General features: G+C 46.9%; 1 protein-coding gene across 12 annotated transcripts in view; it reads left to right on the top strand.

The window, feature by feature from the left end:
• The window catches only part of PPP6R3 (protein phosphatase 6 regulatory subunit 3), a 125,178-nt gene extending 107,302 nt beyond the window's left edge, over positions 1–17,876 (top strand). For 6 of the 12 annotated variants that reach the window (XM_065881579.1, XM_065881581.1, XM_065881584.1 and 3 more), the window contains 6 exons: positions 411–532; positions 3,713–3,866; positions 5,257–5,363; positions 6,768–6,918; positions 12,982–13,101; positions 16,333–17,152. In XM_065881579.1, the coding sequence (XP_065737651.1) occupies positions 411–532; positions 3,713–3,866; positions 5,257–5,363; positions 6,768–6,918; positions 12,982–13,101; positions 16,333–16,384 (706 nt within the window). In that variant the 3' untranslated portion in view covers positions 16,385–17,152. Of the gene's footprint in view, positions 1–410; positions 533–3,712; positions 3,867–5,256; positions 5,364–6,767; positions 6,919–12,690; positions 12,709–12,981; positions 13,102–16,332 lie in introns of all 12 variants that reach the window. The other 6 variants (XM_065881576.1, XM_065881578.1, XM_065881580.1 and 3 more) reach the window with 2 other exon arrangements.
• Positions 17,877–20,603: the final 2,727 nt, after the last annotated feature.

Genomic DNA, 20,603 nt, shown 5'->3' on the forward strand with positions numbered 1-20,603 from the left:
TGTAGAGCATATAAAGAACTCTCGTAACTCTGTAGTAATAAAAAAGACAACCCAATTTTTAAAATAGGCTAAAGATGTGAAAAGAACACTTGAGAAAAGAAGATGAGCACTTGAGAAGAAGCTCAGCATCCTTGGTAATTAGGGAAATACAGATTCACGCCACCAGGGGACACCTCCACGCACCCTCCAAACAATGCAGTTGTTTAGATTATGATCTGTGTCTTCAAGCAAAGCCCAAGTGGGAGAACAGCGGGAGACCCAGAGTAGGATCAGTCTTAACAGAATGACGGGCAGATTGGATCCAGGTGAAGTGCAGTACGATCTTTTTGTTGTTGGAGGACTTTTGAATTCTTTGGATTTAGTTGGTGGCCGACAGGCAACATTAAATATTTTGGTCCTTTTTTCCTTAGCTCGGGGAGTACAGACAGTGAGGAAAGTACAGACTCTGAAGAAGAAGATGGAGCAAAACAAGACTTGTTTGAATCCAGTAGCGCCAACACAGAGGATAAAATGGAGGTAGACCTGAATGAACGTAAGTTGCCTTCTTCCGTATCAGCCGCTGTGTGTTGGAGATAGCCTACAGTATCTGAGATGTCTTCTGAAGGAATAGTTAAGTTGAAGCACATGTTGTCATTTGAGTCCCCTTGAAGGTTTAAGTCTCAAGGACCGGGCCTAAGGGAAGGAGCAAGTTACACCTTTGATGGGAGAGCATCTCTTTACGGTTTGGAAACCTTCTGTGTGAGTCTGGCTAGAGGATAGAGCACACTGGTAGGTCCATCCTCTGGCTACAGAGACTGGGTACCAAAGCAAAAGGGGAAAGGCCGTAGATTCTGGAAAGATGAGGAAAGACTGATCTGTAGAATCAGGAGTGCAGTTAAACCAGAGGAAACACCTTAAAGCTCGAACAGTTATTAAATGGGTTCTCCACGGTTTGTTTATGAACCCTGTAATCCTAAAACTTGTCCAGCTAAGTGCTTATTTATGTTTTGCTGCTTGCTAAGAAGACTTGTGTTAGCTGGCATTATAAAAATACTGTTAACTTCTAAGAGTCCAGACAAATTTTTTTGTGAAAGAGCCATGCGGGTTGCTACTAGGGCTTTCCTCAAGGCTGAAAGGGCTTCCTGTTACCCAGGAAGGCCTTTTATGACTCAGTTCCAGAGGCTGAAACCCAGCTCTGGAGGTCAGGTTCAACCTCCTCGTAACCTCAGAGTTTAGCAGTAATCCAGCAAATCCCATGTGTTACAGACCCGAAAACGGAGAGCCAGAGAGGAAGTACAGATCCTCTGTCCTCTCCTTTTCCAGCTCACCTTCTTCACGAGGACGTGATACCGTTCAAATCAGTGCGCCTTTATCAGGTTCCTCCTGTGTGCCGGGAGCTTAGAACCTATTGACGAAATGGAGAGGTTTACCGTCCAGTGTGATGAGGACAGCGGGCCGGCTCACCCCAGGCACCTGCAGAGACCTCCCAGAGAATGGGATGCATAATAAGGACAAGTAGGGATGAGTCAGTTTGCACAGAAGGCAACTCAGATGAAGGCGCAGAGCTGTTTAATATAGCTCAAGAAAAGGGTGAGGTGGTGGAGGTGAGGCCAGAGGCCAGAGGAGAATTTTATCCTGAAGGCAGTACTCCTCCTCCTGAGGGTTTTACTAAGAATTACAGTATTTGATCTGTTTGGAGATGATCACTGTGGGCAGCAGCGTGAGAGCTGGATTAGAAAGGGCACGCTGGAGACAGGAAAACCAGCAAGAGACTCGCCATTACATGTGAGAAATGGCGAGGGCTGATCAGGACAGGGGCCAGGCAGCAGCGAGAAAGAGACAGGCTGGAGACCCTGATCTTTTAGCTGTAGAATGTGTGTGTGTTCACGTGTATGGTTCAGTGGTGTTGAGGATATTCACATTATTGTGCAGTAGATCCTCTAGAACTTTTCTGTCTTGCAGGGCTGAAGCTGTACCCATTAAGTAACCACTCCCCATTCCCCCTGCCCCAGCCCTTGGCAGCCACCATTCTACCTTCCGTCTCTGTGAATCTGACTCCTCTAGGGACCTCATCTAAGTGGAATCACAGAGTATTTGTCCTTCTGTGACTGGTGTATTTCCCTTATCATGATGCCCTCCAGGGTCATCCATGTTGGAGCATATGGCAGGATTTTCTTCTTTTTTAAGGCTGAATAATATTTCAGAGTCTGTGGTTCTTTGAGGTCACTGGGTGGGTGATAAGTGACTTGGAGAGAGACCACACACTTGGTATGACTCACTACCACTGTCATGGTGACGCTGGAGCTGGGTGTGGGGACAGGGAGAGATGGAGGGGGAGCATCCTGGATGAAGGTCCCATTCACCCTTACTCGATGGGGTGCGGCCTTACAGGTCTCAGCCCTCCTGACTCTGCTCCTTGGGAAGGGCTTCCTTTGCACTGACAGGTCCACAGGGGTCGAGGTGGGGCTGGGGAATGGGGGGTGCTCCTCTCCTAGAGCTCTGAGCTGCCTCACCCCCCTGACTTGGAGAGCCTCCGCCATCCCCAGCGATCTCTGTGGCTTCTTTTAGTGGTTTTCGGGACTGTTGAGTTTTTAATGTTAGACTAATTCTAGGGAGCTAATCTGGGAAAGAATATCCCAGAATGATAACAACAACAGGAAAGTCATTTTTGTGTAGCCTAATTTAGTTATGAAGTGGAACTTGGACTTGGATGGAATGAGTCTAGAACTTTGCATAGGGTGGGCAGGCAAAAATGCCTGTCAGATTGACCCTTCTAAGGTTGCAGGTGAGGTTTTCAGACACTGAGTCACCACCCTGGAAGCTCTGAAGTTCGGCAGTTTGGGTTTTCATGGGGACCTCGTTAAGTGGGCATGATCGATTACGTCATTGATCATTAGTGATTAACTTGACTTCCAGCCCCTCTGCCCTTCCAGAAGGTTGGGGGAAGGGGTGGTGGGCTAGTTCTGAAAGTTCCAACCCTCTCGCCACCTGGTTGCCCCTCGCCGGCCCCCACCCTGCGGCTGTCCAGGAGCCCCCAGCCGCCAGTCATCTCATCAGCACCCGTCTCTCACTTCAGAGGTTCCAAGGGTTTGGGGGGTGGGTGGTCAGAGACCAAACACATATTCCTTATTATGTCACAGGAAGCCTTCCTGTCGTTTGTGCTAACGGTAGTAGACTGCAGGGCGGCCGTGGAAAGCATGAGTGTGGAGCGTGGCCGGCCGTGGACTGGGAAGCATTAAGGTTGTTTCCAGTTTACTGCAGTTGAATAGCCGGCATGCTTTTCTTTAAAAAAAAAATAAACTATTTATTTTGGAATAATTTTAGATTTACAGAAAGGTTGCAGAGGTTGTCAGGGAGTAGCTGTATACCCTTCACCCATCTTCCTCCCGATGTTAATATAACCTTGGTACATTTGTCAAAATTAAAAAATGAACATCAACGTGTTCTTTTATGTGTAGCTTTGTATTCTTGTGTGATAATCTCTATTGGAAAAAAAATCATAGAGAGGAATTGCCAAGGGATCAAAGGGAACACACAGTTTTATAATAGGGTAGATGTCACCAAACTGCCCTCCAAGTGGCTGTACCATGTCCGCTTCTACCCACGGTGTATTCGAGTGCCCTTGGCCCACAACTGTGGGCTTTTCATCATTGCACATCTGTTTTTGAAAAATACTTGTGTTATAGTAAACTACTGAGGTATTCTCAAAATGAAATCCTTCCCCTCTTTTTAGCGCCCAGCTGGTCAGCCAGCTTTGATGTCCCCATGGAGACAACGCACGGTGCTCCCTTAGACTCTGTGGGCTCTGACGTCTGGAGCACAGAGGAGCCAGTGCCGACTAAGGAGACAGGCTGGGCTTCTTTTTCCGAGTTCGCGTCTTCCCTGAGGTGAGCACGTGCACCAGCTCTCTAAAGCTTTCCACAGGAGAACCGAGGATGCCATGGGTGTTGTTGACACTGTTGGTCACCTTGATTTTCTTCCAAGTTGAATATAGTGCCTTAAACAAGATAGAGCATCAGCAGGGGGAGGGATTGACACAGCTATGAGTTACAAGAAGAACAGTCCTCCTCCTCCTTTCATCCAGGATGAACTGGGAAAGGGGTAGATCATAACAAAGTAGCCTGGGGAGATATGGCCAGCAAGTCATCACAGTGCTGATGAAGGTGTTGGGACAGGCTTGGGAACAAGGTGAAGCCAAAGAATTCCTGGCAGACACCTCAGTGTGGAATGTTACAGAAAAATGCAGACTATATCTTGAATTGAATAGATAATACGAGCTTGTATTTCGCTTGTAGCTGGTCTAGTGCTGTAAATTAAGGGGTGTGACAGGTATGGCTGTCAATCTTGTTAACTGTAATTCTCAGTAACAGCAACCTGTCATTTTGTAGTTTTCCTGAATAATATTGTCAGCATTTGAGTATTAAACATGGACTTCATGTCTTGTTAGACTTACTTTGATTTGATTAACGTTGTTTTATTTCATCTACTGAAAAACAATCAATCTCCAGCACCCCATTTGAAAGACTTCGTTGCTTTCCCCATCCTAACCAGTGATGTTTTTAAACAGTCACTGCTAATGGAAAAGATACGAAGACAAACTGTTAGTAACTAGCATGTACCGTTACAGACAAACCAAAGAGGCGACTTTATAGCACCTCTAATAATAGTAGTGAGCCGTTATTCAGAGATAAAAGTGAGATTTATGGAAAATATCTCCAAAATATGATGAATTACTTCACTGACTCTTCCAGTGCAGGACAGTCAGGTTTCCAGCTCTTGCTTTTCTGGTTACTTGAGAATGTTGTTAGAGCACCTTGCTTACCTTTACAAGCCCTTGTGCACAGGCCGTGTTTTCTCACTAAATATCATTAAGAGGGCCAGGCCCTCTAGGCAGTTTGGCTTGAGGTGATAAGGATTTTTGTAAAAGTGGCCCTGTAGATACGGTTCATATTGTACAGCGTACGCACTGCTGGGCCAGCCCTGGGAGCCTGGTGATTATGTGACCATGAGGGGCTGGGGGCATTTTGAAACTGTCTAGAAACCTCTGAGAAGTCCCTGTGTGACTGCCCTGCTGATTGAGCAGAATATCGGCCCACCCACACTCATGTGCTACTCCCAGCCGCCGTCTGTGCTCAGATCTGTGTGTCATTCACTGGAGTCTGTAACCAACTGTGTCCCCCAGTGGAACTGCAACTGATGTTCAAAGGTTTTTTGGGAATAATGATAACTGATGTCTGTTTCCCACTGCTAACCTCTGAATTTTCTCTCTTCTAAAAGTACAAAAGACTCTTTAAGGAGCAGTTCTCCAGTGGAAATGGAGACCAGCACGGAGCCAGTGGGCCCGCTGGCGCCCAGTGTGGCTGCGCTGGCAGTGCAGCCGGAAGGTGGGTGCAGAGAGCGCCGGGGCACAGCCTGTGGGCCGCTCCTTTGGTGGTGGTTCACACTATAACTTTATGCTGAGTTTTCTAGATTGGAAAAGTTGTCTTTGTCCACAAAGCAGGTTTTTAAAAAAGTTCAGGGGCTCCAAGGACCCAGGAAAATGAGATGGTGGGTCTGATGTGAGCAGGGCTGTTGAGGAAAAGAAGTTGTGTATGTTTGCCAGAACCACAGCATGTTGATCCTAGAACAGTAAGGGATCTAAGTTACCAGTCATTCGGTTCCCTCAAGACGGGAGAGGAAACAGGCCCAGAAAGGATGAATGGCCTAGCTTACAGCACGCAGGGTGAGTAAAACCAGAACTAGTCATGTGTGCTCCAAACCCATCTTGCACCCAGCTCTTTCGTCCCTTGGAGTTTGCTTTCTTGGTGCATATGTGTATGTCTGGGCACATTTCAGGCTCTGTGGTGGTTTATTTCCTTCCCACCTTTGTGACTAGGTGAAATGGTCAAGGGTATCCAGTGGCTATCTTTTTCAAAACATGCACTTGTTCCTTGCATAGGCCCTGAACTATTTTCAACCTGATGAGGGGCGTGGGAGGTGGGGGGAGAGCACGGAGGTTAGTGAGGGGGCGAGGAGTGGGCGTGGATAGTATGTGGAGGAAACAGAGAAGCCAGTCCTTAGAAAGGAAATGAGGGTACAGGTAGAGGGCACAGGACCCAAGGGGCAGGAAGTTAATAAACCCAGAAATTAGTATTTTGTAAACATTCTATATATAGATGACATAATTTGTCCCTCAGCGGTTCTACAGGTGGTTTCAAATACCCCCATTTTGTGGATAAGAAAACTCAGGCATAGGTTGGTGTCTTTGCCCTGGGCTCTGAGGTTGGTAAGTGGTAAGGTGGTAAGGCTGGGTGTGAATTCAGGAAGCCTGACTTCAGAGCCTACACTCATAACCGGTATACCCCATGGCTCCCTCTTATAGAACAAAGAAATAATCCACAGGGAACCACAAAAAGGTAACTTTAAAAAATGAAAAGAATAGGACCCAAGTGTGGGACAAGTGAGAGGAGAAGGATGAATGAGAAGGGTGCATGGATAAACCATGAACTGGGTTCTGGTGGGTTGTGGTTGTAGAATATACGACCACCCGTCCTGCGCTGGGAACTGGAGAACATGAGGGGCAGGAGAGTTGACTGGGAGAAAGTTGGGTGTGCAGGTAGCTGGGGAGACCGGGGGACTCACCGGTCCTACGCTGCGGGGAACCCACGCAGCTTCTCTCCTGTGGGCATCGCTAAGAGGCAGCAACAGGCAGATCATGTCACTTTCCTTCTTCTTCAAGCAGTAGAGGTAACGTTGGGTGGCTGGGTCTGCACAGATGTTTGTGACGTTCAGCTGTGTGTCCTTTTCAGCGCCAGGCAGTGTGGCCATGGAAGCCAGCTCTGATGGAGAGGAGGATGCAGAAAGTACAGACAAGGTAACTGAGACAGTGATGAATGGCGGCGTGAAGGAAACTCTGAGCCTCACTGTGGACGCCAAGACAGAAACCGCGGTCTTCAAAAGGTAACCAGGGCTACAGCGTGCTGGCAGCTGCAGGTTGTTGGAGGGGCGGGGGAGGCAGAGGGGACAGAGACCGCAGATATTAACAGCTTTAATTTGATTCAAACGTGGGTTCAGACATTAGCCTGACATCTTTCTAATATCTCCGTTAAATTCATCAAATCTTAGCAAAGAGATGGAGTTTGGTTCATTAAGTGGTCCTCCCCCCCCTCCCCGTTTTCTTTAAAGATTATTTATTTACTTATTTATGGCTGCGTTGAGTCTTCATTGAGGCACGCAGGATCTTTCGTTGCGACGTGCGGGCTCCTCTCTAGTTGTGGCGTGTGGTTTTCTCTCTCTAGTTGTGGCACGCGAGCTCTGTGGTTTGTGGCACGCGGGCTCTAGTTGAGGTGCGCGAGCTCAGTAGTTGTGATACACGGGCTTAGTTGCCCCGCGGCATGTGGGATCTTCCCTGACCAGGGATCGAATCCGCGTCCCCTGCATTGTAAGGAGGATTCTTTACCACTGGACCACCAGGGAAGTCCCACCCCTCCCCTTTTAATAGTGTTTAGGAGACTGTAGGTTCAGAACACTGATGGATTCAAAATACGTGAGTATAAAAAACTGACAATTTCTAGCCATGATAGGAATTGCACTGGATACAGGCAGGCTGCAAAGCTTGGACCATCCAAGCCAAAGGTTTGGTACTATACAGATCATTTTCTCCAGACATAATGCAGTCAGCAGAATTCAGTAGCAAAATGATAGCTTTAAAAAAACATATTTGGAAATAGCCTCACTTCTAAACTCATGGATCAACAAGGAATCATAATGAAGATGAAAAACTTAAAACTGAAAGAGTAATGAAAAAGTTCTGTCGAAACCTACAGACTGGGCTTCCCTGGTGGTGCAGTGGTTGAGAGTTTGCCTGCCGATGCAGGGAACACGGTTCGTGCCCCGGTCCGGGAGGATCCCACATGCCGCAGAGCGGCTGGGCCCGTGAGCCATGGCCGCTGAGCCTGCGCGTCCGGAGCCTGTGCTCCGCAACGGGAGAGGCCACAACAGTGAGAGGCCCGTGTACCGCAAAACAGAAACAAAACAAAAAAAACCTACAGACTGCAACTAAACCAGTGCTTAGAGCTCTGGTCTCCATCTTACACAGACCCTTTCAGATCACGAGAAGTAATGCTTCCCAACTCATGAAGTCAAGCAAAGCATGAAAGAAAAAATAGTTGTAGGCTAATTTCATGTGTGGGTCTATATGTGGAGCACTTTAAAGTTAAAAGCTAGCAAACCAAATCCAGCAGTGTGTTTTTAAGTCATGACCAAGGATGTATCGCATGAATGTAAGGGTGTTCTAACATTGTAAAGATTATTGAAGGTAATTCACAGATAAAAGGATACAAACCCTTTGGACCTTCAGTAGACAGAAAAGCATTTGAGAAAAATGAAAGTTGTTTGTGACTATTTAGCAACCTAGGAATAGAAAATAGCTACTGATAAAAGTGTCTACTGAAAGTCTACAGCAGACTTTATTCTTAACGGTGAAGCATTATTTTGAAGAAATAGTCCCTTCAAAGACATGACCCAGACAGCGAACCCTGCAGTGACTGCTTCCCTTCAGCACTGTGCTGCTGGTCTTAGCACATGCAGCATAAATAAAAACAGATTTGAAAGAGATAAAATGGTTACTGTTTGTTTGTAGGTTATGATTTTCTACATAAAAAGTTCCAGTGGAATCTGTAGGTAAATATTAGAATTATGAGGAAAGTTTAACAAGTTTACTGGATGAACCCACAAATCAATTGCACCTTATAAGCCAACACAAGATGTCTTAGATGTGTCCCTCCCCCTTTTTAAATGAAAAGTTACACGCTGTCTATAACTAAGACTGAAAAAAAAACAAAGGCCTAAATAAATAGGGAGATATACCATGTTTGCTAATGGGACGATATCTTTGGCATTTCTTAACAAATTAATCTATAAAATGAACGTATTTCTCATCAAACTCCCAATGGAGTTTTTATGAAAGGGAGAAGCAGATTGTGAGAGTCCCAGAGAAGATCAAGGGGAGCCAAGAATAGCCAAGATCATGTTAAAGAGGGTAAAGTGAGGGGGCTTCACGGTATTAGGCAGCAAGACTCACTGTTACTGAGATGATGCGTGTGACCTAGGCACAGAGTTGTACCAACAGACAGACCCCACACTTATGTGTTAGGGTGACATAAGCTGGTGAGGAAGGAAGGGACTAATAAATAGTGATTATCCAATGTTGGAGAAAAATAAAATTAAATCTCTCTCTCAATGAGCGTAAGTATGAAAGGCAAAAGTACAACTTTCAGAAGACAGCATAAGAGAGTATCTTACAGCTCTATGGTAAAGGGTTTCTTAACCATAAAAAAGCCAAACCATAAGGGGAAAGATTAATAAATTTGACTTTATTTAATTTCAAGTATTCCAAAAGACACAATAAAATGAAAAGACAAGCCGTAACCAGCAAAGAAACATGCAGTAGCAGGATATAGGAAGAACCTAATATCAAAGGAGGAGACACAATCTAATAATAACTCTTTTAAGTTGACAAAGAGTACAAACAAGCCATTATTGGTGGAGGAAAACAAGGAGCAGACTAACGGGTCAGCCTCAGCCTCGCGTCAGTGACATCAATGATTCAGTGCTATTCCGTGCATTTTTGTTTGTTTGTTTGTTTGTTGTTTTGGCTGTGCCATGAGGCATGTGGGATCTTAGTTCCCCAAATAGGGATGGAACCCATGCCCCCTGCAGTGGGAGCGCAGTCTTATTAACCACAGGAACGCCAGGGAAGTCCCTCCGTGCGTGTTAATCTATTAATTCCTATCTAAATTGTTACAGAAAATAGAAAAAGTACAAAAGCTGCCTTTATCTTTTTATGAGGCAGTGAAATCTTAATTCCAAAACAAATAAGGATAATTACGGAAAATGATCAGCTTATGTCACTTGCAAGCAAATTAAATGCAAACATCCTATATAAAATATTTGCTAACTGAACCCGACAGTATACTAAAAATAGTTCATAATGATCAGTTAGAGTTTATCCCTGGACTGCAAGGATGGTTCAGCAGCAAGAAATCTGTCAGTGTAATTCACTGCATATTAACAGAGTGAAAGAAGGTCATTTGATGTTTTTGATGAAGCTGTTGAAAAAAGCTATATATGATTAAAACACTGAGCAAATCAGGAAGAGAAATGAATTTCCTTAACTTGGTAAAAGCTAAATACCAAAACACTACACCAAAAAGTATACTCAATGAAGAAATTTTAGTTGCATTAACTTTCATGGAAGGAGCAAATAGGGATGCCCATTGTCACTGCCACTGTATAGGCAGTCCTGGGGAGTGTTAAGAAGAAAGGAAAAAGAAATAGAGGTATAGGTAAAGATGAGATGGGAAGTGATGAAACTGATTATTTGCAGGTGATAATGATCAACTACAACTAGGTCAGGAGCAGGCTTGTAAGATTTCAGCAAAGCTGCCAGGTAAGAGCAATTTTAAAAATCAGTAGCCTCTCTCTACATCAGTAATAAGCAACTAGGTTGTATATAGAATAAAAAGGAAAGTGCCAGTCACAAAATACATCCAACTATAAATTATTTAGGAATTATCTTAACCCAGATATCTATAGAGAAAACTCGAAAGTGCTAATAAAAGAAGCCACAGAAGAAGATCTGGACAAGTGAAGGCCATCACGAGATGGGACAGCTCAGTGCTGCAGAGACACCCACCATCACCAAATTAATCTGGAAGTTTAGTGCAGTCCCAGTCACAATTTCAGTTGGATTTTTAAGACACTTGAGAAGCATATTCTAAAATTCATGTGGAATAAAAAGTTTCCCAAATTGCTTAGAGAGCCATAGAAAGAAAGGTTAAATAAGAGACTTACCCTGGCAGTACTGGTCATGCTGCAAAGTCAAAATACTGAAAACAGTGTAATATTAGCACACAGATAGTTAAAGGGGCCACTGTGGTGAGAGAGAGCTCAGTCCCAAGGCGGATGGCGTAGCAGGTGATGGAGGTGGGCTCACTCTAAGGGAACCAGTGAAGCCTGAGCACGAAGGGTGAGAGCACACGTGCAGCGCCTCCTGTGTGCCCGGCGCTGTGCCAGATGTTTTTCACGTGTTAACTCGTTTCTTTCTTTCAAGGACCCTATAAGTACCATGGCTATCCTCCCACTTTCCAGATGACGAAAACGATATACTGGAGTTAAGTGATGTGGCCAGAGTCCCATGGTAGTTAGAAGAAAATGCAGTGTATCCTGACCTGTGGACAGAAAAGGACTTCTTTTTCAAAACAAAACAAAGCAACCTCCCCAAAAAAAAAAAAAAAAGCAACCTCCAAAAGCATAAACCTCATGCAAAGAATAGAGTTGGATTACATCAAATTTAAGAATTTCTGGCTAATAAAATATTGTAGACAAAATGAAGAGGCAGATGGCAAATTGAGGGGGAGAAAGCTTACAGCTGTAAATCAGTCAGAAATTAACATTTAATATTCAAACCAGTAAGGAAAAGATGTAGAAAACCCAAATCAGAAAATGGGCAAAAAATATCATTAGGCAGTATACAGACAAGGAAACCCAAAGGGGCAAAGCTAAGAAGAGATACTCAAAACTCATTCATATCAGGCACCTCTTACTAGACTGGCAGGAATTGGAAGGGTGGGAAATGCTGAGTATTGGTGGGGCTCTGGGGCTACAGGAGCCCTGTCGCCCTGCTGGTGGGCATGCTGGCTGGAAGGATGACCAGCATTTTCCACTCCTGGGTGTAGAGCCCCGAGAAGTGTCCCAGCGGGTCCACCGGGGCCCCAGCAGGCAGTGGCAGCGTTGCAGCCCCGTGCACAGAGGCACCGGTCGCTGTGAGAACGCGGTAGAACGGGAGGTGTGCACCGTGGGATGCTGTGCTACAGGCAGCAGGAAAAGATGGCCCTCCAGACTGTGCTGGTACAGAGATAAATGCAGGGAGGTGTGCGGTTCCAGGCCAGTGATGTGTCTCAGAATACACGCACAAGAATGAAAGTAACATGTATTGAACACATCAGGATAGTTGCTTTGGTGGGCAGGGAGTGGAGAATGGGGATAAATTAGGAAGAGTAATGAGCTAGACTTCCGTTCACTTTCCTCCTTGTAAGTTGCCAGACCCGTGTGAAAGCCACGGAGAAGTCATCCTAAAGTGAGTTTCTTCCTAAGCAAATCTGAGACAGGACCCACACTGAGAACGATGGACTGTCCCAGAGGGGACCTTCAGCTGCCCTTAAGCTCAATTCAGTGCCGTCTGGAATTGTGTCAGAGTGGGATGCCAGACACGAGATAGGCAGAAGTCTAAATGCCCCGCCCACAGACAGTTGACAGGCATTTGCTCCTTGTCTTTCTCTGCAAGAGCTGTATCTAAGGGGAAAATCATCGTTTCATGTTTTGTTTCCCCAATCCTCTCTGTGACCCCTCGGGACCGGTTTTTACCTTTCTGGCCACTGTTCCTGGCTCTCTTTCCCTCATGGTTTGTCCTTCTCACGCAGTCAGAGGACCTGGCTCAGGCTGCGTGGCTCACGCGACATCAGCCAGCAAGCTGGTGGGGGATTGGCCCTGAAGGCAGAAATCTTGAACTAAAGACTCATTCCTTCAAACAGGTTCCTTTGACACCTTCACCGAGTCTGCAGTTCTGCTTATGTGCAGTCGTCGACATATTATTCCCCCAAATACCTCATTTATAGGAGTATTCTGAAACTCTTGTACATTTCTTTTTCTGTTTTGCACACTTGGCTTCAGAGTGTTGAAATCCTACCGGTATGTACAGTGATGGGGGACCATTCTTTACCAGACACCAGCTGCATTACATGGTCCCTCTTTCGGCTCCCAGTTGTGTGTGATCCTCCCCTTCCATGGTTTCCCAGTCGTGTCTGTGGTCCCTGTGATACCCCCCGCCCACCAGCATGCTCAGCCCCGGGGCTTGGATCCATGGCCGCCATGACTTCCAGAGCCAAGTGCATGCGCCCTCCTCCTCCACCCGGTGCTGCCGCGTCGAGCGTCTAACGCTGCCTGTCGTCCTCTTTACTGCAGTGAGGAAGGAAAACTGTCTACCTCTCAAGATGCTGCTTGTAAAGATGTGGCGGAGAGCCTGGAGACGGCAGAGGGGAAGTCTGCAGCCCCCCGGCCCCCCAGCAGCAGCCCAGAGCAGAGGTAACCACCTGCTTCCGGCCGTCCTGCCTGGGCCCTGCTCTGGCTTTGTCTCCTGGGAGCTGGGAGGGAAGCTGGTATGGCGGTGGGGGGTCGTTACGTTGTCCTCAGGTGTGCAGTGACTTGCACAGAAGCTTTTTCTCAGTTCCGTATGGTAATCAGGGTGACTGAGCTGAGAACGTAGACGTAACAGTTATCTCCTACTGCAGAAGCTGAAAACTAACCGGTTTTTGGAGATTCAGTAACATCACTGGCTCTGTGAGAAATTATTTGGGCTGGAAGGGTCTCTCATGCTGGCATATCCCCACCCCCACCCCCCCTTTTTTTTTTTCTTGATGAGGCACCAGGTTGAGGCTGATACTGAGCCCTTCCAGGATTGGGTTCCCTCAGTGCCGTAGTCACCCAGCTGCCAGGCACACACAAGCTGCTCCCTAGTGCCCGGTTCCCACAGATGTGTCCCCGTGACACACGGGAGGGCTTTCCTGGAGACCCTTTCATGTGTGTGGCTAAATACTCTCCACTCTCAGATGAGTCCCTCTTTGGTTTTGTTTTGCAAAATATTTATCTTGTCCGGATGAAGTGTGAAAATCCCACCACCAGAGCCAAGGGATTTGAAATGTGACGTTATCTGTCTAGTCACTTTTTTTTTTTTTTTTTATGGTACGCGGGCCTCTCACTGTTGTGGCCTCTCCCATCGCGGAGCACAGGCTCCGGATGCGCAGGCTCAGTGGCCATGGCTCACGGGCCCAGCCGCTCCGTGGCACGTGGGATCTTCCTGGACCGGGGCATGAACCCGTGTCCCCTGCATCGGCAGGCGGACTTTCAACCACTGCGCCACCAGGGAAGCCCTCTAGTCACCTTTTGCTTAGACTGAGCCCGTGGCCTGGAGGGACAGGCCCAGCCAGAGCCCCAGCCCGCAAGGGCCACCCTGGGCTGTGTGCAGCCCCACAGGCAGGGCGAGGGCGGCCTCCTGTTGCTCCAGAGCTTGTGTGGGAAGTTCAGGACTTGCCCTTGGACCACAGGGACCTTCGCTCAGTGCTACGCAGACTGAACTGTTTTAATTAAATATATCCAAGTTTGTATATTCCTTCCATAAGGAATAAAGTAACTTTTAAAGCCATTTCCAAGAAGTACTTGCCCTCTCACCTGGTGCCCCCAAATCTAGGCATTTTAGGGGCAGTGTAACCAGTGGGAACCAGCAGGGGGCACTCTCTGTTCACTGGTCAGTAAACCTGTATGTTCATAGTGTAGGAAACCCTGCTTTTGTTTCTCTCATGGAAATTACAGCTGGGATGAGGGGTTTGCTTTTGTAATTAAAAACTTGTGTGTGTGTATAAAACTAATTAATTATAAGAACTACTTGTGCGTGCTGGCTCTAGTGGCAGCTTTGGGAGGAGGAGACGGGATGGCACTCCGGCTGCAGGGGAGCCAGCCCCAGCTGTGCATCTAAGGGTTTGGGCAAGTCACTTTTTTGCCTAGGGTTTGGTATGTTTTCTCAAAGGTCCGCTGTAGGTGTAATAACCTAAGCAGTCATTGTCACCTCCCTAGTGTCTCCCTGTAAATTTCCTTTATATGGAGAACTGCCTGCAAGATATCTAACCTGTCCCACTTTGGAGTCGTTGCTCCTGGAGTGTGTTCTTGGTTTCTCTGACATGAGTGATACAGCCAGCCTGTGGGATCGGTTACTGGGCTCTGGAGTGCAGAAGTGTTTGCCTCGGGGGACCCACTTGCTCTTCGTGCAGAGACACATCTGGGATGTGGAGCCCTGCCTCTCCCAATCTGCAGGACTCAGGCAGTGGAGGAGAAAGGTGGGGAGAGCCAGTGGGAGAAGAGGGGGCATCACTTGTCTGCCTGTCCTTCCTCCATCCAACACACATATGAGTGCAGCAGCCACTGGTTTAGGCCTGGTGATAAAACAGTAGCAAAACAGACCCCGCAGATAATATATAGGGACATGAAGCCTAAATAAAGCTGGATGAAGGAATAGGAGTCCCACTTCAGGTAGGGCAGTCGGGGCATCTGAGCTGCTGTTTTGGCGGGGACAGAGGTAGGTTTTCTGATGTGTCACATTTGCATTCTAAAAGCAATTTACGGCACTGTTGACAATGAAGATAGCCATTTGGGAATTTCTGTATGCAGTCTTACCGAGATGGTTCCTGTCACAACCAAATATTAATTTTGAGGTTGACAGATGTGCACTATTGCACGTAGAGCTTTTCATTGCCACAAAATTTTATTTTTCATTATTAAGTATGTATGGTATCTGTGCCAGCAGTGTGCAAGCAGGTACCTTGCATACGTTGTATACTTATCTCTTTACGGGGGCGGGGGTTATTGTCCCCCTTTTACAGGGGGAGAAAACTGAGCTGAGAGAGGTTAAGACACAGCTTGTAAGTGGCGAAGGCAGGGCATGTGCCCGGCTGCGTCTGGTTCCAGAATGCTGGTGCCTGTGTCTCTGTGATACACTGAGACACCATGGAATGTAGGTAGAGTCTGCTGTGTGAGTGGAGCTAACTTCGCGGGTCTCTGTTAGGATTAGCAGGGGTCTGAAGCACTGTAAAGTTGGAGTGCCGGTTCAAGAGTGCTTGTGCTTCCCAGTTTCAGCTCTAAACATCTTTTCCCAAGTCTCGTTCATGAGACGTAGGTCACACTGTAGTTCGGCAGGAAGGTCCTGGGTACCCTGTCACCACTTTGTTCCTTTCATATCCCCCTCTCCCCCACCCCTGCCCCCCACAGCATCACCCCTGATGTTTGCTTCGGGGGAGCACGTGTTAAAGCGCACACCTTTGTTCTCAAAGTTGGTCCTTTTACAAACTTTTGTCGTTCCCCGCCCCCAGCCCCCAGTAGCAAAATCCTATTTTTATCAAGTGAAATTTTATATGGATTGCAATATACAGAACAGAGAACGAGGTGTTTTGAAGGAGGGATGAGCAAATAGCTCCTGAAGGTTCGGGGACCACTGACCAGTCTGTCCCTGTGCTTCTGAGAGGCTGAGGCGTGGTGGGTCTCACGGAGCCCCTGCTCCTCTGCAGCCCTTGCTAAGTGCTTAGTTCACCGGAGCTGAAGCTTAGAGCTGTTCAGTTAGATTTTCTGGAGCTTTAGGAAAATGTATTTAAGAAGCATTTCATGAAGTAACCGCTGAGTGCAGGCTTTGTGCTAGGCACTGCGTAGACAATATTCAAATAAACGCTCCCCACCCTCGGGGAGCTACACGGAGTTGGTCTCACCCCGCAGGACTGAGCAGTCGAGCATGCCGGGCGATGCGGCGGTTAACGGCCCCGTATGATGAGCGAGCTCCGCTGCCGCTGCTGCTGCTGCTGACCGGGGACCGCAGGCGCCACCGTGCGGGGTCCGGGGCTGCGTCGGGAGCCCGCCGAGCCACCGCTGCTGCACTCACTCTGCAAGGGATCAGGACCAGCAACCTTTATATTCTAGAGTCTAAGACGTTGTACAGAGAGACCCAGAAGCGTACAAATATTGCACATTGACAAATACCAAGAATTTTTGCGTATGTTTATATTGTATTGTTCTAAATAATGGGTAGCCTGTGAAATAAGATCTTGCCACCCATGTAATAATAGTAGTAATACTATAGTTAAAATGGCTGTAAGAATAGTTTTATAAAAGTGAACACACAGATCTATTGTATTTGAAACATAACTATTTGACAGTTATTAGTGTGACCAAAGTATTAGGCAGTTTTCATACATTTTTCACCTTGTACAAAGTTCTGAATTCATTTTTCTTCCAGGTTGGCGAGGAGTTATAGGATTGAGATGCCCTCTAAGTGTTATTTTGGTTGTTCTAACTTACAAAAGTGATTTTGAATAAGAAATACTTGGTGTTCTTTTTATAACCAGTTTTTGATTGGTAACTGTTTTCTGTATTGTTTAAAGCGGATCAAAAAATGTAAGTCTATTGGTAGAGATTAAGTATTTATTGCTACAACTTAGTTGATAAATTGATGTTATTGTAAAGCCATACGTTCTGTTAAAGTCTTGTTTGCTTGAACTGATTGTCCCTCCGGGTGAAACACTAGAATATTCGGAGTGTACCTGGCCTGTGGTTTGGGGGTTTTTTTGTTTTTGTTTTTTGTTTTGTTTTGGTTGTTCATCTGCCTTTTAACCCATTCACCAAAATTTACCTTGTTAACAAGCAACACCAATGAACGTTTCAGAGCAATCTGCGTATCTCACATACCTAAATCATACAATCTGCGTATCTCACATACCTAAATCGTATTAGGCAAGTCCGTGGGGAAATGCTCGTGCTGCTAATGGAATTAGAGTGCGTTCATTTTACAGGCTAGTGTTTTTAAACTAGAAATCAAAATCCGGCACCTGAGCATGTTAATTGTTTTACTGTACCTTGTGAGGTTTTCACTCGTAAATTCTAAACCAGTGTATTTTTTTTTAAGAACTGGTTTGTGTACATATATAGTGATTATGGATACTAATTCAGTGTAATTTATAATTTTCTATGTCAGTATAAAAATACATCACAGCCTTCTCAAGCAGCTGAAGCAATATATCGTATATTGCCGTACTGTCTGGTGAAAGGGTTAAACTACTTCACCTCCTGCACTTTTAGATGCAAATCAGTTTTTCATTTCTGTAATAGAAAATTATTCACGTATTTTTACATCATTTGTTTTTCCTGACCAGTATTTAAAACCAAAAGGATATTCTGAAAAATGGCCAACGATTTTTTTTAGAAGTAGCATCCCAAGCAGCGTGCCTAAACGTTACATTGCGTGTGGAAATAAAACATCAAGTGTCTAATGCCTTATTTCTGATTTACTTTTCCATTGTAAATGGTGTGGAAACCTTTCATGAGGTTTCCTGAGGCAGACCTAGCCCTCAAGGACAGTGGAGTCGGCAGTGCCCCTGGGACAGACGGCAGGGCTGCTGTGCCTGGCCTTTGCGCGCCTCCTCAGGGACCCTTTCTGTTGGGAGCTCCTCTCAGAAGACACTGTCCTCGGGTGCTCTCCCCAGGACTCTAGCACTGCCAGAGGACAGGGCGCCCTTCGCTTGTCTCAAGGATGCTGACTGATGCGGCCCGGACCTCGGGGACTGTGGAAGGACGGCACGCTCTTGTCTCGCCTGGTGGAGAGCTTTGTGGGCACCGACCTGGCTCCAGGGGTGCACGCGCTGCCCCTGTACCGTCTGGATTTGCTTGGCTTCTCCATCCCACCCAAGGTAAACACAGTGTCTTACTTCATCCCACCCACTGCTGATGAAAGGGCACTCAGGGTTTCTCCTTGGGGTGGTGTTTTGTTCTGCTCGACTCGCGTGGCAGGGAGGGGGCACGGGTGGGCAGCACAAAGGCTGTTGGGGGTGGGAGGGTGTCAGCCCCGGGGGCAGGAGCGAGCACAAGCTCACTGAGTTTCTACTTTCATTTCTGTGGGTTGGCCATACTGAATGCGAGACTAACAGATGTCTACTACACCATACCTGTATTAAAAAAACGACAACAAAATAAAGCCTGATTCTTTGTTTCTAGAAGTCTTCTCTTGTACCTTGCTTGGGCTTTAATAACTAGACAGGGTGTGGGGCCTTAATGAGAGAACCACCATTGGTTTTTGACGGGCCAGGCTTCCTGACACCAGCTCTCGTGCTGCATGCACCAGATCCTGCGCCGGGGAGGCCGGGCAGCTGCACCCAGGAAAGAGCCTGCTGTCCGCGGGCTCGGGGGCTTGTCCTGCCCAAATGGCAGGAGCAGCCAGAGCCCGACGCGCAGGGGCTCCGTGCACTTTGTTCGGGGGATCTGCTGCGAGCTTGTGCTGTGTCTGTCCTCCGTGTATAACACCTCCCCAGCCTGGGGTTTTGGCATCCGGCCCCAGGAGGTAGCTTTGGAGGCAGAATTTCTCAGGTGTTCCATAGTGGTGTTTAGAACGTGATGCTGTGTCACAGCTGCTCCTTTTCCCTCCTCCGTCTGTTCGCATAAGCAAGTGTCCCCCTGGCTGTTATCAATGCCCCAGAGCCAGCTAGTCACCACGTTCCCCTGTGCTAGTCTGGGCACACACCTCTGGGCCCCCGGATCCCGCAGGCCCCGCTGAGCGCTCAGAGCCGTGGGCTCCGGGCCGGGGCTGGCATTCACTCACAGGCCGCCCCACCCACCCAGGATGGAGAGCTTCTTTTTGTCTCAGCTGCTTTTTCTGTCCGATGGGGAAACCACAGCCACGAGTTCATGGATCTAAAGCACATAGAACAGTTCTTGCCTTACTGTAAACACTTCATAAATGTTAGTATGTGCTGTCTCCTCACTTCTCAACCCCCTAAGGTCACCTACTGGCCTTTCTAAATCCTGGCTTTGAGCCTGTGGTTCTGTTTGCAAGCTGAACCTCCAGAAAACTCAAGCACCTTCACTCCAGGCAGATGGATTTAGTCATTTTTCAGCTTCAGGGTCGGCTACCTCCCACGTGCCAGCTCTGGCCCAACACCTGTGTTTACAGGTGGTTTTCTTGGGACAGAGCTATGTCCCTTCGTTTGTCCATTGTCCACTGCTTTTGCACCACGGTGACAGGCCAGGAGTCGTGTTCCTTGTCTCGCTCCATAGCTGGTGTTCATTCTTTGCTTCGATTCGGTTTCTTCTCTCTGGATCCTGTTCCCGTCCTTACTGATGCCTTTTTGGCTCGGCCATTTGTTTTCAGCAGTCAGTGCGTGCTGGCTTTGCCCTTACCGACTGTACCAATCGTTCATTACTTACATAATGAACAGACGACACAGTGCTGCCTTTGAATTTTTTACCCTAGGTGGGTTCTAAATGCTTAAAGGCAGGGACCCCTCAGCTGACTGTTTCATACTGCCTTCCGTAAGGCATTGAGTGGTCTGGTTTTGTTTCTCCTTTACAATTCTCCACTTGTTAACAGAAAAATGAGTTCTTAAAGCACTGTTCTAAAAGCTTTACGTGCATTAACTTGTTTTCACAGCAATTTTGTGAGATAGATAGTTACCCTCATTTCACACGTGCATAAGAGGGACACGGAAGTTAAATAGTCCTGTGCAAGGATGCTCAGCCAGCAGGTGACAGAGCTGTGAAGATCAGGTGTAGCACATTTACATATATAACAGAACAGTGCTCGACTGCGTAAATGCTCAGTTAATACTAGCTGTTACAGTGCACTCCCAAACAAATCTTTCTGGTGTTGTTTTTCCTTAGAAGTTGTCAATTTGATTTCAAAGTAGAGCAGTGAGTGGAGACTATGAAACGTCAAGTGTTTAATAGCCAGTAGAACAATAGAAATGTTACAGGCGTAGCGATGGACAAAGCCTGACAGCTGCAAGACAGTTTCAAAGCAGACCAGCGTAGGTACGTTTGATAAGCTTAGAGGAGTAGAGGGGCTTGTGGGAATGCGCCTTCTTGCTCCTGGATCTGACCCTCGACTGGCTGCTCTCATGATACACTGACAGAGTTGAGTAGTTGCAACAGAGGCCACGTGGCCTGCAAACCGCAAAATATTTACTGTCTGGCCCTTATAGAAGAAGTTTGCTGAGGCTGAAATA

Source organism: Phocoena phocoena, chromosome 8, assembly GCF_963924675.1.
Source record: "Phocoena phocoena chromosome 8, mPhoPho1.1, whole genome shotgun sequence".
In the NCBI taxonomy this organism is placed as follows: Eukaryota; Metazoa; Chordata; class Mammalia; order Artiodactyla; family Phocoenidae; genus Phocoena; species Phocoena phocoena.